This window comes from Dipodomys merriami, unplaced genomic scaffold, assembly GCF_024711535.1.
Source record: "Dipodomys merriami isolate MVZ:Mamm:240054 unplaced genomic scaffold, mDipMer1.0.p SCAF_1, whole genome shotgun sequence".
Taxonomy (NCBI): domain Eukaryota; kingdom Metazoa; phylum Chordata; class Mammalia; order Rodentia; family Heteromyidae; genus Dipodomys; species Dipodomys merriami.
This window is the reverse complement of record NW_027202270.1, coordinates 3,653,803-3,669,548: the sequence shown is the minus strand read 5'-3', so window position 1 is coordinate 3,669,548 and position 15,746 is coordinate 3,653,803. Positions and strand designations below refer to the sequence as shown.

The following is a 15,746-nucleotide window of genomic DNA, read 5'->3' as shown; positions in this document are numbered from 1 at the left end:
CCAAACTGCCCAGGGGTGGCTCTTCACACCACCTCAAAAGTCATCGCCAGCCACAGACTGCAGCTCCCACTCGGACTGAGGGCTGCCTGCACCTCAGTCAACCGCTCATCTATCTATCTATCTATCTATCTGTCTATCTATCTGTCTATCTATCTGTCTATCTATCTGTCTATCTATCTGTCTATCTATCTATACTCTCTCTCTCTCTCTCTCTCTCTCTCTCTCTCTCTCTCTCTCTCTCTCTCTCTCTCTCTCTCTCTCTCTCTCTCTCTCTCTCTCTCTTCAGTCCTGGGGCTTGAATTGGGCCTCAGCGCTATCCCTCAGCTCTTCAGTTCAAGGGTAGCTCTCTACCACTTGAGCCACAGCGCCACTTCCGCTTTTCTGGTGGTTTATTGGAGATAAAAAGTCTCACAGATTTACCTGCCCAGGCTGGCTTTGAACCACGATTCTCAAATCTCAGTCTCCTGAGTAGGATTACAGGCGTGAGCCACCAGTGGTCAGCTCCTTAATTATTCTATAAATAATTTTGGTTAGGAAGAAAATTAGGAGGGGAAAACGGACCACTTATCCATATCAGTGCATCATCTCTGTGACAGCAGACATGCTCAGCATCTCTTGAGAATGGCAATGATCTGGGACTGTGGGGGTTCTTGATCTGGTGTGCCGTACTGTGAGGGGGTGTTCTAGATCTCCCCTGCCCAGAGTGACAACCACCAGCCACGTGTGGTCATTGAGCATTTGAAACACGTGAGATGTATCTAAAGAAGTAAATTTTGTAAATTGCGAGGACAGAGGCATCCGGAGCTCAACAACTCCAAGTGTTGAGGGCAGTATCGTGATGAACCCATGCAGGAAGACTCCCCTGCAGGAGTTTCCCAGGCACTGGGATGAGAAAGCATATATCCTGTGGGCAGCCAGAAGCTCTGAGACCACACAGGCCTTCCCGTGGCACCTCTCACTCCCTTGAGGTTTATCTGTTCATGTCGACATCTCAGTGTTGCCATGTGACTGCTCTTGCCCTGGAGTCTTCTGTGAGCCTGCGGGGAGTGCTCCTACCAGGTCTCCAGCGCCAGGCACAGGGGATCTCATGCAAGGACCAAACCCCTGGGCCTCCCCATGGAGCCCGCACAGCCTCCACACAGTGATCAACCCCACAGCCTGGACATCTGTTCACAGTTTCACTCCTGCTCTCTGCTGGACTCTACCCTCGACCTTGGGACCACAGGATCAGCCATCCTGCATCTGCACAGCCCGATCTCTGCTCCTGGGCATGGGCACTGGGCCGGCTGGGAGTGGCACTGGCATCATGGCCTCAGCATGCCCTGGGCCAGGGTCAGCTCTTCCCACACAGTAGTCAGAAAGCCCTCTAGCCCTTCATCTGGCCCCTGGTCCGCTCCCCGGAGAGGCTGAAGATAATTCTGTGTTCCTCATATGCCAAAGGAGAGCCCTTTTGCCCATCTGGGATCCCAGCCACCCTTGTCAGGTCTCCCGCCTTCCTGTGTGTTTGGTGTTTGTTCGTTTTGGTAGCATCAGGGACTGAACTTGCTAGACAAGCATGCTACGACTTCAGCTGCTCCCCCAGCCATCCAACATGTCTTTCAGGCCAGACCGGGGGTTGAGGGGTAGCTCAGAGGTAGAACACATGCTTAGCATGGGTAAAACCCTGTGTTCCAAACCCAGAACTTAAAAAAAAAAAAAAAGCCAGGACCAGATGAGGAACACGGCTTCTTCACAACCCCAGTTTCTCCAGGCCTGGGTGGGAGCACATTTCCTGTCGCCCTCATTCCAGAGTGAAGACATTACACCGGTCAACTCTCCGCCCTCTCCCCCTCTTTTGAAAGAGTGACCCCTCTCTTTTACTGAAGCCTTTTTATTTTTGCCATCATTTCCCCAAATATGGCCACAAGCCACACGCATGGGGGGTGGGTGGCACGCTTGTGGGCAGCCATGAGCTTCACGAGATCCGGTGTTTTCAGCAATGAGTTAGGAGGCCACTTCCTGTCCACCCTCCCCTCAGACGTCTTACAGTTTGGAAATCCCCTCTGGCTTTGGCCGGTGCCAGCAGCCGGGCATGTTCATGGGCACCAAGTCCACAAGCCTCAGCTAGGACGTGTTTGAGGGATCATCTTTGGGATGGGCACATGGGGGCCTGACAGGCCATCACTCCTCAGGGTCAGGGGTACAAAACCCTCCAGAGGATGGACAGCCAAGTCACGCAGACCACACAGATCCCCAAAGGGTCTCTGACTCTGCCCCTGAGTGCCGTGCTTGGTACCCAACCAAGCCATGGCGCACGCACGGCGCAGCTCACGGCCCTGACAAAGGGCCTTCATCATGGTGAGGAAGAGAAGAAAGCATGTCCACGGCACTTCTGAAGGTGTCTTTTCATTTGGGGAGCTGGGGTCAGGGTCTGCTGCCCCTGTCCCTCACACTCCCGCCCTTGATTTATTTAAAGGTGTGTCAGCACGAGACCAGATGAGCCCCTCCTCCCTGCCGGCGGCGGCCAGGCCAATAATTCATTTTTTAGCTCATTAGCTAACAGAGGCTGTGAGCAGTGGCCCTCCTGGGCATTGGAATGAGGAGAGGTGATCTACTGCAGCTCAGCCGCTCTTGAACTGGCCTTCCTTGGGGAGAAGGAAGGGCGTAACCAAGATGCACCAGAATCCCAGAAGCAATATCAGGACACCAGAACCACTGCCATTAACATCAGGACACCGGAACCACCACCACACCACCAGGACATCCAAGCCACCACCACACCACCAGGACATCGGAACCACTGCCAGGACATCCGAACCACCAGGACACAGGAACCACTATCCCAACACCAGGACATCCAAACCACCATCATACCACCAGGACATAGAAACCACTATCACAACACCAGGATATCCGAACCACCACCAGAACATCAGAACCTCCACCACACCACCAGGACATCAGAACTACCACCACACCACCAGGACATCTGAACCACTGCCACACCACCAGGACATCCAAACCACCATCACAACACCAGGACATCGAACCACCACCACAATACCAGGACATCAGAACCACCATCACAACACCAGGACATCCAAACCACCGCCGCAACACCAGGACATCCAAACTACCACCACTCCACCAGGACATCAGAACCACCGCCACAACACCAGGACATCAGAACCACAGCCACAACACCAGGACACTAGAACCACCACCACAACACCAGGACATCAGAACTACCACCACACCACCAGGACATCAGAACTACCACCACACCACCAGGACATCCGAACCACCACCAGAACATCAGAACCTCCACCACACCACCAGGACATCAGAACTACCACCACACCACCAGGACATCTGAACCACTGCCACACCACCAGGACACTGAAACCACCATCACAACACCAGGACATGGGAACCACCACCACAACACCAGAACATAGGAACCACCATCACAACACCAGGACATCCAAACCACCGCCACAACACCAGGACATCCAAACTACCACCACTCCACCAGGACATCAGAACCACCGCCACAACACAGGACATCGGAACCACAGCCACAACACCAGGACACTAGAACCACCACCACACCACCAGGACATCCGAACCACTGCCAGAACATTGGAACCTCCACCACACCACCAGGACACTGAAACCACCGCCACAACACCAGGACACGGGAACCACCACCACAACACCAGGACATGGGAACCACCTCTCAGTATCTGTCCCCTGATACTGGGGTTTTCCATGGCCAGGAACCCAGGTCAGAAGGTTTCTTTCACTCGTTCACTGTGCAGAAACCTCAAGAGCGTGAGAGAGCAGTGACTCAGCTGGCATCACAGAATGCCAGGCTATGGGCCCTCAGTAAAGCAGCTGGCACTGATTCATACCAACCAGCTGCTCCGAAGGCTGAGATATGAGATCCAGGTCCCAAGCCTGCCTGCTCGGGAAAGCCCAGGAAACTCTTATCTCTAACTAGACAGCAAAACTCTGGAAATGGAGCTGTGGCTCAACTGGTAGAGTGCCAGCTTTGAGTAAAAAGGATTTCAGGAGCCAGGCACTGGTGGCTCACACCTGTCATCCTAGCTACTCCGGAAGCTGAGCTTTGAGGATCATGGTTCAAAGCCAGCCCAAGCAGGAAAGTTCATGAGATGCTAATCTCCATCTAAAACCAAAAAGTGAGGCTATAGTCCAAGTGGTAGAGCACTAGACTTGAGCAAAATCTTAAGAGACAGTGCCCAGTCCCTGAGTTCAAGCCCCAGTACTGGCACACACACAAAAAAAGAAAACTGATGGTTCTGGAGGCTGGAAGTCCAAGATGAAGGTCTTTTTTTTTTTAGGGAGAGACAGAGAGGATTCTGGAATCTCTTACCCTAACATTGTTGCCTGCCCTGGCGCATTAGTGACCCACACCCCTCCCTCCCGCCCTCTCCCCCCCACCCCCAGTCTCATTTAACCTCAGCTGTGTCCCTGAAGACTTCCCAAAATCAGCACACATCTGAAGACACCAAAGGGCTCGTTAGGGCCCTGTCAGCTCCCCTCCCCGTGCTGAGCACATTGAGTCATGGGGTCCCTGCATGTCTAGGCGGCAAGTCTAGAAACTTCAGGCGCCTCACCTGCCCACCAGCACCTCCAGTACAGACACTGCGCCTCTGGTGAATGCCCCGGGCCTGGCAGGGACACTGAAGGAAGAGGAGATGCAGCTGGCGTGTGATCCACACAGTGCTGCGATCCTTAAACATCCCTGCCCAAGGCAGACATCCCCAGCCGCACTTCCCAGGACTGGGGTACAAGGCGTCAGAGGAAAGGCCAAGGTATCCACAGCGAAGGAGAAAAAGGCAGACACCAGCCCAGTGCTGGGGGCTCATGCCTGTCATCCTAACTACTCAGGAGGCTGAGATCAGAGGATCACGATTCAAAGTCAGCCCCAGGGAAGAGAGTCTGTGAGACTCTTATGTCCAGTTAAGTGCCAAAAAAAAAAAAGCTGGAAGTGGAGCTGAGGCTCAAGAGGTAAAACGCTAGTTTAGAGCAACAAAGCTTAGCAACAGCACCCTGAGCCCAAGTCCCACCATTGGCAACCTCCCCCCCCCAAAAAAAAAGGCAGACACTGAAACCCCGAGGTCTGTGATGAGAGGCATCCGCCCAGCCCAGCCTCCGAGGCCACAGGAGGCAGGTTCTGACCCGAGGACGTGCGTGAGCGCACCCAGGCCCAGGCATTAGCACCCACAAAACCGCACTGCCCTCATCTGGGCCATTTTCATACCAATCAAGTTTCCATTGCTAAGAACAGTGCTTGCAAGCTGCTGTTCTTTAAAAGACATGGATAAAGAGCCACAGGCCCAACACACAGTGTGAGCATCCTTCAGGCTATGTATGGGGTAGGGGTGGGACCCACGTGGACGTGGGACTTGGAACTCGCTGTGTGTTCTTGAAGTATCTCTAGCTGCTGATCATGTCTAGCCATTTTCTGCATCTAAGGAGAGTTTTAAGCTATTGGGAATAGATGAGAGTTTAGGAAGCCGAGCCTGGAGCCCTTCCCTTTGTAAGACCTTCTCCTCGACACTCTTCCTACTGCCAGGTGCATAATATCGGCCCCTTCTCCGTGGCAGGTCACCCTAAAATAGCATACATTTCCATCCCTACACAGCCCAGTCCATGTTTACTCTGATTCTAGGGACACTGATTCCTTCAGAGCAAAGCCAGTGTATTTTACCACACACGGGTCCCAGTGGGTCCGTAAGAGCTCAGTGTGGGGCGGCCACACTCAGGGACCAGAGTCACACCCGGGTCCTGGGAACACAGGGCCGCCGTGGTCAGGGGTTCAGAGCGGGGGCTCGTGCTCAGTCTTTAGTGAGGGCATTTGAATATTAAAAAGAAATTTTAGTCATTTCAGGCAGGACTAGAGTTTCCAGGCTCGGTTCTCCGGTTTATCACTGGGTGATTGGGCAATGGCTATTAAAACCAAGTGGAGCAGAATATGACAGCCTGATTTTAATGCCGACCAAAAAATGAGAGTTAGCAAATTGGAACTTGCAAATCTGGACGTCTCGTACGCCATTATCCCTTTTCATTTAAATGATATTTTGCACCTTCTCTTTTGTGATTTATGACACGCATCAACAGTGGTTGACATTATAAACAAGGTTTTTCAGATAGTATCAGAGGCAAGGGGTGAGGTACTGCCCTGCATGGAAGGGCTCTGGTGCCCAGGTAGGGGTGTGTGTGTGTGTGTGTGTGTGTGTGTGTGAGAGAGAGAGAGAGAGAGAGATAGAGAGAGAGAGAGAGAGAGAGAGAGAAGGGAGGGCAGGCACCCCTGGGTCCTTAGCTGTAGCCACGTGTTTGTCCTGAAAACCTCTGAATGAAAAGAGGTGTGGGTCACTCGGGGGTCGCTCACATGTATCAGGAAGTGAAGCAAAACTAATCCAGATTTACTCCTGGAAGAGTCTGTTTGCCTAAGTATTTAAAAACAGATTAGGGCTCCCCGACACTAGATCACTGTGCACAATGTAAACACAGGAAAAGGTGCAAACAAGGAAGCAGAAATGTCATGGGTAATGAGTTTTCTTTCCAGACTCTGGCGAGGGCCTGAGTGATCTCTCCGCTCCGCGTAGCCGGGAGCTGTGTACCCTGATGATTGCCTGGAGAGGATTCTGGACTTTAGGAGAGGCAATTTCGAATCAGCTCTTGCCAGCTGTTAGCAGTTACAGTCTCCTCAAGTACCTAGAACTTTCCTCATCACCCACACCCAAAAGGCTGTGCCCAGAGGAGCACACAGCCAGGGCCACACACCACGTTTCCAAGGGTAGCACCCCCCCCCTCCTTTTTAAGTGTTGTTGCCTTGGCTCCCACCGCCTTTTCTTTTCCTGGCAATCGTGCAGTCCTGTTTGCAGTGTTTGCAGGGCCTGCTGCTCTTTTTTTTTTTTTTTTAAGAAACCTAACCCCAAATCCATCATTCGTTCCCCGAGCATCAGAGCAGCTCACCTGCTTGACGTCAGTATAAACACACTTTGCTGTGGAATTTCCTTTCTCCCGCCAGGCTGCCCCTCCAGCCCTCCCTCCCCCTCCAGCCTTCCCTCCCCCTCCAGCCTCCCCGCCCCAGGGAAGGGGCCGGCTGCAGCTGGAGCCTGGGCTCCTCCATGTCCTGAGCACTCTGCGTGGCGGAAGCCCAGCTGGTCTCTATCATTGAAGTTCTTCACCTTCCCCTTTTGAAAAAGCCTTCCCCAGGATCGTGCCTGGCTGTGTTTCTTCCCTGGCCTCCGTTGGGGGCCACCCTTCCTGGGTAGATGGGCTGCCAGTTCCTTCCGCTGGTGTGTTGGCAGACACGGGGAACCTCCCACGTTCCTGCCCAGGGCGTGGAAGATCTGAGAGCCCACGCAGAGCAGAGGGAGCCCTCTGCTGGCCCCGTGACCTGCGCCCTGTCCCACAGAGCCCCTGGCCTGTGGGATCCATCCTGGCCTCGTGCAGCCCCAAAACTCAGATTTTGAGAAACACGGCCCCCAGGCCCGTGGGCTCCCGTGCCTTCCTTCCAGCCACAGCTTCTGCACTACTAGGGAAGGAAATCAAGCGGTATCCAGACAGAATCCTCCTCCTTCTGAAAGCTCTGGAGCCTGGGGGGGGGGGGGGGGGGGGAGCTGGAGAGTCTGCATTTCTGGTAAATTCTGCAGTGGTCGATGTTAGAGGTGAGGCAGGTACCCCTTCCAGAACCTTCCCGAAAGGCACCTTGGGCCCTGTTTCTTTGCTCCCCTGGCGATGACTTCCCAGCAGGACGTCCCAAACGCGGTCTCCACCCACTTGTGCCTCTTGCAGGGAAGAGAAGGAGCGCTGGATCCGGGCCAAGTACGAGCAGAAGCTCTTCCTGGCCCCGCTGCCCTGCACCGAGCTGTCCCTGGGCCAGCACCTGCTGCGGGCCACCGCCGACGAGGACCTGAGGTCGGTCATCCTGCTGCTGGCCCACGGCTCCCGGGAGGAGGTGAACGAGACCTGCGGCGAGGGAGACGGCCGCACGGCCCTGCACCTGGCCTGCCGCAAGGGCAACGTGGTCCTGGCACAGCTGCTGATCTGGGTAGGTGGCGGGTGCCCCCCCATGCCCGCGGAGGCCTGGGACAGAGCAGGGGCATGAAGGGATGATGTCAGAGGCTCGGCCTGTGTGACCACAGCTGCCTCCAGATACCCACAGGCCCCAGCCGCTGCTCACATCTTCCCGGGACAGCCTGGGGGTCCCTGGGTGGGGAGGGAAGCTGTGTTCATCAGAGGTGAGGATGCTGCCCAGAGGAAGGCCAGCCTGCCCCTACCCCAACACACTCTAACATGGCTACACATGACTCGCGTGTCCACACAATGTCTACAGGCTGTTTGTCTTTTTTCTGCTAGTAGTAGTTCTGGAACTCAGCGCATGGGTGCCGATACCTCTTAAGTTTTTCACTCAAGACTGCTCTGTACCACTGGAGCCACAGCTCCACTTCTAACTTCTTTTGGTGGTGAATTGGAGAGAAGTCTCCCCTATCTTCTTTCACCCTGTGACCTCGAAAGGAAGCCTGGTGCTGGCTCTGAACCTTCAGCCTCAGATCTCAGCCTCCAAAGTAGCTGGGACTACAGGTGTGAGCCAGTGGTACCTGGCTCTACAGGTTTCACTTCGATGAGATGCTCAGGCACTAAGCCAAAAGCGCTCAGATAGCCAGTGTTTTCCTCCCCAGTAATCAAGTAACAAGTGCATTTAGTGTGGGGGGCATGCAGTCACAAACCAGCAGAGACTCGTATCTCCCCTGCCGTGCAAGGCCTGCGAGCTGGTCCGAGGCCTCCCAGATGGCGCCTTCGCGCTGTGCCCCCCTCAGGGTAACTTCCCTGGCACGCGCCCTGCGCAGACACAAGCTGGACTGGCTGGGACTGTGTCACAGCTGAGCTTCCAGGATGGGACCTGAACACAGCAGGTAGAAAGCACAAGTCAGCCTGGAGCGGATTGCACAGCAGTGGCCCTCAGGGACCGCTCTACGCGAGGTGTCATGTGTGGAGGGGGCGCACAGGCGAGCGACCTCGAGCTTCTGATCCTGATGGGCAGAAATCCTGAGAAAGGCGCGCGGAGGGTGAGAGACTCCTTCACGGCGAGGCTTCTGCTGGCCGTCTGCACCCAGCGTGCAGCCGTTGAAAACAGCAACTGAACTGTTTGTGAAAACGGGAGCCCTTGAAGTGGGGGGTCAGCTGCGCTTCCCAGTCATTTTCTTAATGATCTATCAAGATGATCACAAGCCAGCATTCATTTTTCTCTTTAAAGGACAAATTATTTGTTTAGTTTTATCTACATTTACATTCACTAGAAAGGGCTGGGAAGGCGCATGCACGGACCAGGCCCTGGCTTCCATCCCACCGCCACCAGGAAAAACAAAAAAAGAAGATCCATATACACTGAGCTTTTAGCCCATGTTATGTCTAAGATTATCGGCAGTTCTTTCCCCCTGGTGTTTGTAGGTGCTACTTGTTTTCTACAATGAAAATGAATTGCCTCAGATTTTTTTAAGTGATTCTTTTTTTCATTCTTTTCATTACAAAGTCAAAATACAAATAGCAAGCTAGGCACTGGTGGCTTCTGTCTGTCATACTAGCTTCTCAGCAAACATATGAAAACGGAGCTGTGGTTCAAATGGTAGAGTGCTGGCCTTAAGGAAAAAAACCTGCAGGAGGCAGGTGTCCGGGCTCCCGCCTGTCCTCCTCGCTCTTCTGAGGCTGAGATCTGCAGATCACAATTCAAAGCCTGCCCAGGCAGGAAAGGCTTTGAGGTGTTTATCTTCAAGTAACTTCCTAAAGCTGGAAGCAGAGGTGAGACTCCTGTTACAGCACTGAAAAGAGCTGAGGGACAAAGCTTGGGCCCGGAGGTCAAGCCTCAGTACTGGCACAGAAACAAAACAAATAAGGAACCTAAAGTCTTTCTGGGCCTGTGCCCGGTGTGAAGGGGAGGGGCTTTGAGCTGATAACAGCATTCTTTCCGTTAGCCTCAGACAAGTTCACTGGGCTTCCACACCCAGTTCTCTGTCCCCAGGGCCGGGCCAAGCCCTGCGCTCTGCAGCCGATGCTCTGTGCCCTGGCTGCCCGCAGACCCCTGGTGACAGTGACATATCTTCGGTTGTCTCTCCACAGTACGGGGTAGACGTCATGGCCCGAGACGCCCACGGGAACACAGCCCTGGCCTACGCCCGGCAGGCCTCCAGCCAGGAGTGCATCGACGTGCTGCTGCAGTACGGCTGCCCGGACGAGCGCTTCGTGCTCATGGCCACCCCCAACCTGTCCCGAAAGAACAACAACCGGAACAACAGCGGCGGGAGGGTGCCCAGCATCATCTGAGCAAGCTCTGCCCGCCCTGGGGAGCCCCAGCACGTGAGTCCACGCGTCCCCTCCCTCTTCCTGGTGGTCACCTCCCACCCGCCCCTCACCCCACACAAAATCTCAGATCCTGGACCAGCCTCGAGGTGAAGAGGAGGAGGCCAGGAGCCTGCAGACCGAATCCTTTCCCAGCTCCTGAGACAACGCAGGAGATGACACCACAGCCTCCGTCCTTGATAGCACACTGCTGCAACCTGCACCCTGCAGGAAGGGACTCTGGGTGCTGGAGACCGAGCAGGGCAGGCAGTGGACTGGTGCGTGGGGGAGGGGAGACGAGGAGCAAGGAGAAGGGGCGAACATCTCCTCTCTGGCAGTTAAGCACATCCATACATTTCACCTCTACCAAACGGAGCACTTGGATTTCATCTCTTCTCCAGGAGCTTGACGGCATAAATCAGAAGCAAGCACAGAGTTTGTCAGGTCTGAAGCCCCTATGATGGTATGTGTCAAATCAGTTGTAGCTAATCTGTCCGGGGAGAATACTGGCTTCATTACACTTGTATAGTTGAGTTCTTCCAGCATTACCGCTGTTTAATAGAACATGATTAGTCATCAGGAGGAGAAAGCGTATTAGCCAACGAGGTAGTTACATGGCACGCTCTGGTGATTGCCCCAATCTGATTGCAATATTCTAAGAAGCATCATATTATCTCAGACATGTTCTTTCAAGCCCTTGGAGCCCTCCTTTCTAAATCCACTGTCATAATTTAGTATCTGTTTAATTTTTCAGTCCAAAGAGAGGAAATCAGTTGCGGGTATTATTTGACTGCGGTCTCCTTGATGCAAAAACAAAATGGAAAAAATAAATAAGAATAACCTGGAAATCCAGAAAGGAAGTGTCAGATCTCAGCCGAGAAGTAGCTCCTCTCGCGGGTTTCGTAAACTTACGTACATGCATAAAAGGCTTTTTTTTTTTTTTTAACCCCCAAACAGAAGAGGGATTTTTTTCTGTCCTCAGACCAAAGTGGCTGCGTGGGGTCGCAGTCACCCCCAGGCCGCATGGCCCCGTTACCCAGGCTTCTGTCTTAGGTCCTTAGACAAGATGTGTGAAAATCTATTTGAATAAAAGAAGTTCATAAATATGCATTGATTTTTGTACAGACAAATGGCACCTCCGTTAATTTATAAATTGAACTGATGTGAACTAATAATGTGCAACTAGTTGAGATAAGAGGGTTACAGATCATTGTACATGGAAAATCTTCCCAGCGGTGAACACTTCCATTAATGTGATGTACAGCCTTTTCAGAGGAACACATCCGAGTGAGATGGTACAGCTTGCTTATTAAAACCGAGGAAGAAAGAAAGAAAACAACCAAGACATGGAAACAGATTAGCAGGGAGGGAACAAGCCCGTGATTTCCTCCTCCTCCTCCTCCTCAGGCGTGACTTAGTTTTGAGACCACTAACCACAGCCAGGACCTCTGGCAACACAGGCTGATTCTCTGAACCCTAGACGCAGGTATCCTGCAAGGCACCCCCGTGGGCAGCGGCTGATGGCGCTGGCACGGCACGGCTCGGCTCCTGAGACTCTGCAGACCCGGCACGGCTAGGCCACCGCGCCTGGCTTGCCATGGTTGGGTAACAGGGACCAGCCACGTCCAGCATGGTGTTCAGATTAGGAAATGAGATCGTGGAATACCTTGTGTTAGGAAGGGATGCGGTCCAGTGGCAGAGGGCGGGAGGAGGCCCCAGAGCCGGTGTCACGGTGTGCAGGAATGCGGCCTGACATGAGTCCCACGGTCTCTTGGAGAAGCTCCTTGCTCTCATATGTTCAACCTTTATATTTTGTAAGAGTTTTTCCTCTTATTTCACTTAAAAATAATAATAATAAAGATGATGGGGGGAAATAAACTTTACACAGAATTTATATGTGGGCAAATGTTTCATGGAGATGATTTTGATCTTAATTAAGCTCAGTGGAACTGACCAGTATCCAAAAATATTCCCCGGTGTGGAAGCCATGATTCTAGAAACGTTGACCGCAGTTCCCAAATCCCGCAACACCCCCCCAGCCCCGCAACCCAGCTTTTAATTCTGCGTTGCATCACTGTGTAGTTATTTTAAATGTGAATAGAGAAAAAAAATATGTCATTGCCTATTTTTGGAGACTACATTAGCACCTAATCCTCCTATCCACATTCACCTATACATAGCTTTGCCGTAGACTTTCTGTAGAAAACACAGCTAGAGGATAAATGACATTCTTAAATTATTTCATTGTAGCTCATTCCCACTATTGGGACTGCTTTATCCTAGTGGAGTCTTCTTCCGAAAAGAAATGGAGTTCCTTGTAAGGCTTCTCCTCGGGATGTATATGAGTGTGTACATATTATTATATGTGTTTATAATATAATATTTTCCCAAATGACTTCTTGTCTCACTTCGCCTTCCACAGCCCCAGTGCCCCATGGGTTCTTCCCCCGCCCTCCCCCACCGCTGGCCTCTGCCCTGGAAGCAGAGCCCCCCCCCACCCCCACCCCCGCCCATCAGCCACCCGGACCCGCTCCAAGAGGCCACACATTTTCGGGACCCGAGTTTTGACGACAGTTAGAAAGGAGGTTGTGGCATGGGAATGCCAGATTAGAGCACCGTAGCGAGTTTGTCTGTCAGCATCCTACCCAAAGTCCTTTCTCCATGCAGGACCTTCTTGCTCTGAGCCTAAAACTTACTCCTACCAAGAGCGGGTGAGGCCAGGGCAGAGGTCAGACGTTAGGAAAGCACACGAAGGGGCGGGAGGCCAGTTCTGTGGTCCATTTCCACGTTCAGCTGTGGGAAGTAGCCATGGCCGCGGCAGCCACATCTCCAGAAGCCACTTGATCAGGTGAACACACTCCCCTCGTGGACGCACCCCAAGGCAGAGCGGGTGGAGCGCTGGTGGGCCTCGGCGGCAGGTGATGTGAGCACGTCATCGCACACGGGGTCCCCGCATCGGGTGGCAGGTGGGAACCGTGAGGCAGAGACCTGGTTGGGTCTCTTCAGTGGCCAGGAAAAGCTACAGCGCGGCTGACCCTGTGTGAGCAGCCTGGGTGCCAGGCCTAGCCCCCCAGCTCTGGCCCTTCCGGCTCCATGTCATCCCAGAGGGTGAGTGAGTGGCCAGGCCCGGGGTGTGGCGCTGCCAGCGGGTGCCGTACCCTGTCCTAGTGCGATGCCGCCGAGGAAGGCGGAGGAGTGGGCTCTCAGGCTCAGGAGAGGGACTAGGATTCGAACCCTGTGCCTCGCGTGTGGCAGGCTCGAGCGCTGAGCTGCGCTGCGGGCTGTCACTCTGGTCGATCCGCGCGGCTCAGGCTCACGGATCAGCTCAGTGAGTTTTGCCCAGCCTGAGAAGGTGTGTTTGCATCCATCCATCCCGTCACACCCTGCAAGTGTCCAGCCTCCCAGTCTTGTGGCAAGCGCACGCGTGGAGGACCTGTTCTGCTGTCTGTGTGGAAGCTATTGCTAATTATGGGGAGAAAGCAAGCCCTGGGGGGGGGTACGGCAGCCCAGAGTTCGCCCCTCTGCCGTCCCACCGGGGTAGGCCCTGAGCGGGCTTGGGCTTGGGGGGGTGTCCTGGCCAAGAGAGGCCGGGTGCAGAGATTTCAAGCCATTGTAAGTGCAGCGTCACTCCAGCCCCGGTAGAGTGAGGGGGGAGAGCGGGGGGGTCAGCAGCTAGAGCTTAGTATGAATGGGTAGGTCAAGTGGTGGAGTGCCTGTCTGGTGAGCACAAGGCCCTGGGTTCAATACCCAGGGAAAGAAAACAGAATCAGAGCACACCTAGCTGGGCACAGTCCTGGGAAGGCAGCGAGGCGGCCCCTGGTGTCCCAGCCCCCGGCCCCGCGCTCCGGTGCCTGTATGTCCTTCCCCAGGCCCCTGCCGCTGATCAGAATCCCCCTCTAGTTTTCCAACGTGGTTTTCCACAGCCACGAAGACGCTGGGTTTCACCCTCCCCCGAGGGGTCCGGGCCAGCCGAGGGGCCGTTCCCGTCCAGGCCCACCACTCACCGGTGTCAGAGTACGGTGAACAAGGGACCGACCCAGACCAAGCAGTGCTCCTGGGCGTCATGGCTCCCCACCCTTCTTCCCTGAAGTAGGGAGTTCTGGAAAAGTCCAGGCCCACGTGGCTTCTAACAGAAGGGACCAGGGGTCAATTTTCCCAGGAGACAAAGATATGTGGAAAGCAAATTAATGTCTCAATTCCGCTCTCCCCGTCTGCTCTGTCCCTGTACTTACCCCCTTCCCACCCACCCCCCAACACACACAAGGTCACTGGGAATTTTCTAGGACTCCCCTGAGTTGTATTTATGGCCTTTAAGCAAACATATTGAGAAACAGGAATGAATTCACAGAGCAATGTGCCCAAGAGACACCTGTTTCCTTCTAAGGGAGCAGGATTTATCTCCGCTCCCTCCTCACATTCAGGTTTTACGTCTCCAGGTGATTGTCACCCTCCTTCCTTGCAGAAAGCCTAGTCAGGACTTCACACTGGACACGCGTTCTTTTCTTTGAATCTATCTCATGGATTCCAAGAAGCCCCACTCCTGCCAAGCCTGGCCTGTCTTGTCTGGGGGTGTGCCTGGCACATGGCAGAGCTAGGAGACCCCACGGGCCCGTGGAGCTCCCTTCCCCTTCACCTCCCCACCCCGCCCCCGTCCCACCGGTGCTCTGCCTGCCTGGCCACTGCCTTGTCATTCCAAAATCTCAGTTGATTGATCTTCAACCAGAATGTCTCAATCCTTCCACTTACCTGGAAATGAGAAAGTCAGGGGCCCAGCTCCTGGGGCAGGTGATCTCTGAGCAGAGTCCTGACTGCAGTCACGGCCAGGGTGAGCCCAGGCACAGTCACAGCCGGTGTTCCAGAAACGAGTGCCAGGTGATCCCGTAACTGAGTTGAAAAAATCAAATATTCTTCTTGTTGGAGAAGTCTTGGTCTAAAGAGCTCTTTTAAATACACACACACACACACACACACACACACACACACACACACACACACACACACACACACACACACACACACACACACATCCTAATTACTTGTGTATTTCCTGCTTTTAAATTGTGGATTTGCATCCTTTGTTGAGATTAGAGGGCAGTTCATCCATGAGTGATTCTAGAAAGGGATTCCAGGAAGCTCCCGGTCTCTGTTCCTTGAGATTTACCACCTGGGTTCTGGGCATATTTCAGAGCTGTAAGTGGCCACTGGGCAGAGCCCAGGGAAGGTCCGTGTGCAGCTCTGGTCCTTCCCACTTTTGTGTGGGTGACGTCTTGCCAGTTTGGTTCTAGAAGAGCCATGTCTGGATTGGGTTTGCTGTCTGGTGAAAGTGTTCTGCGCCCGGTGGCCAGGAGGTGGGCACCGGGCACTGGCGGGCACCGGCAGGCACCGGCGGGCACCGG

At 53.9% G+C, this 15,746-nt stretch overlaps 1 protein-coding gene across 6 annotated transcripts in view; it reads left to right on the top strand.

The window, feature by feature from the left end:
- Nucleotides 1-15,376, top strand: part of Agap1 (ArfGAP with GTPase domain, ankyrin repeat and PH domain 1) — a 465,820-nt gene extending 450,444 nt beyond the window's left edge. For all 6 annotated transcript variants that reach the window (XM_070011454.1, XM_070011372.1, XM_070011299.1 and 3 more), the window contains 2 exons: nucleotides 7,810-8,065; nucleotides 10,132-15,376. In XM_070011454.1, the coding sequence (XP_069867555.1) occupies nucleotides 7,810-8,065; nucleotides 10,132-10,335 (460 nt within the window). In that variant the 3' untranslated portion in view covers nucleotides 10,336-15,376. The remainder of the gene's footprint in view (nucleotides 1-7,809; nucleotides 8,066-10,131) is intronic.
- Nucleotides 15,377-15,746: the final 370 nt, after the last annotated feature.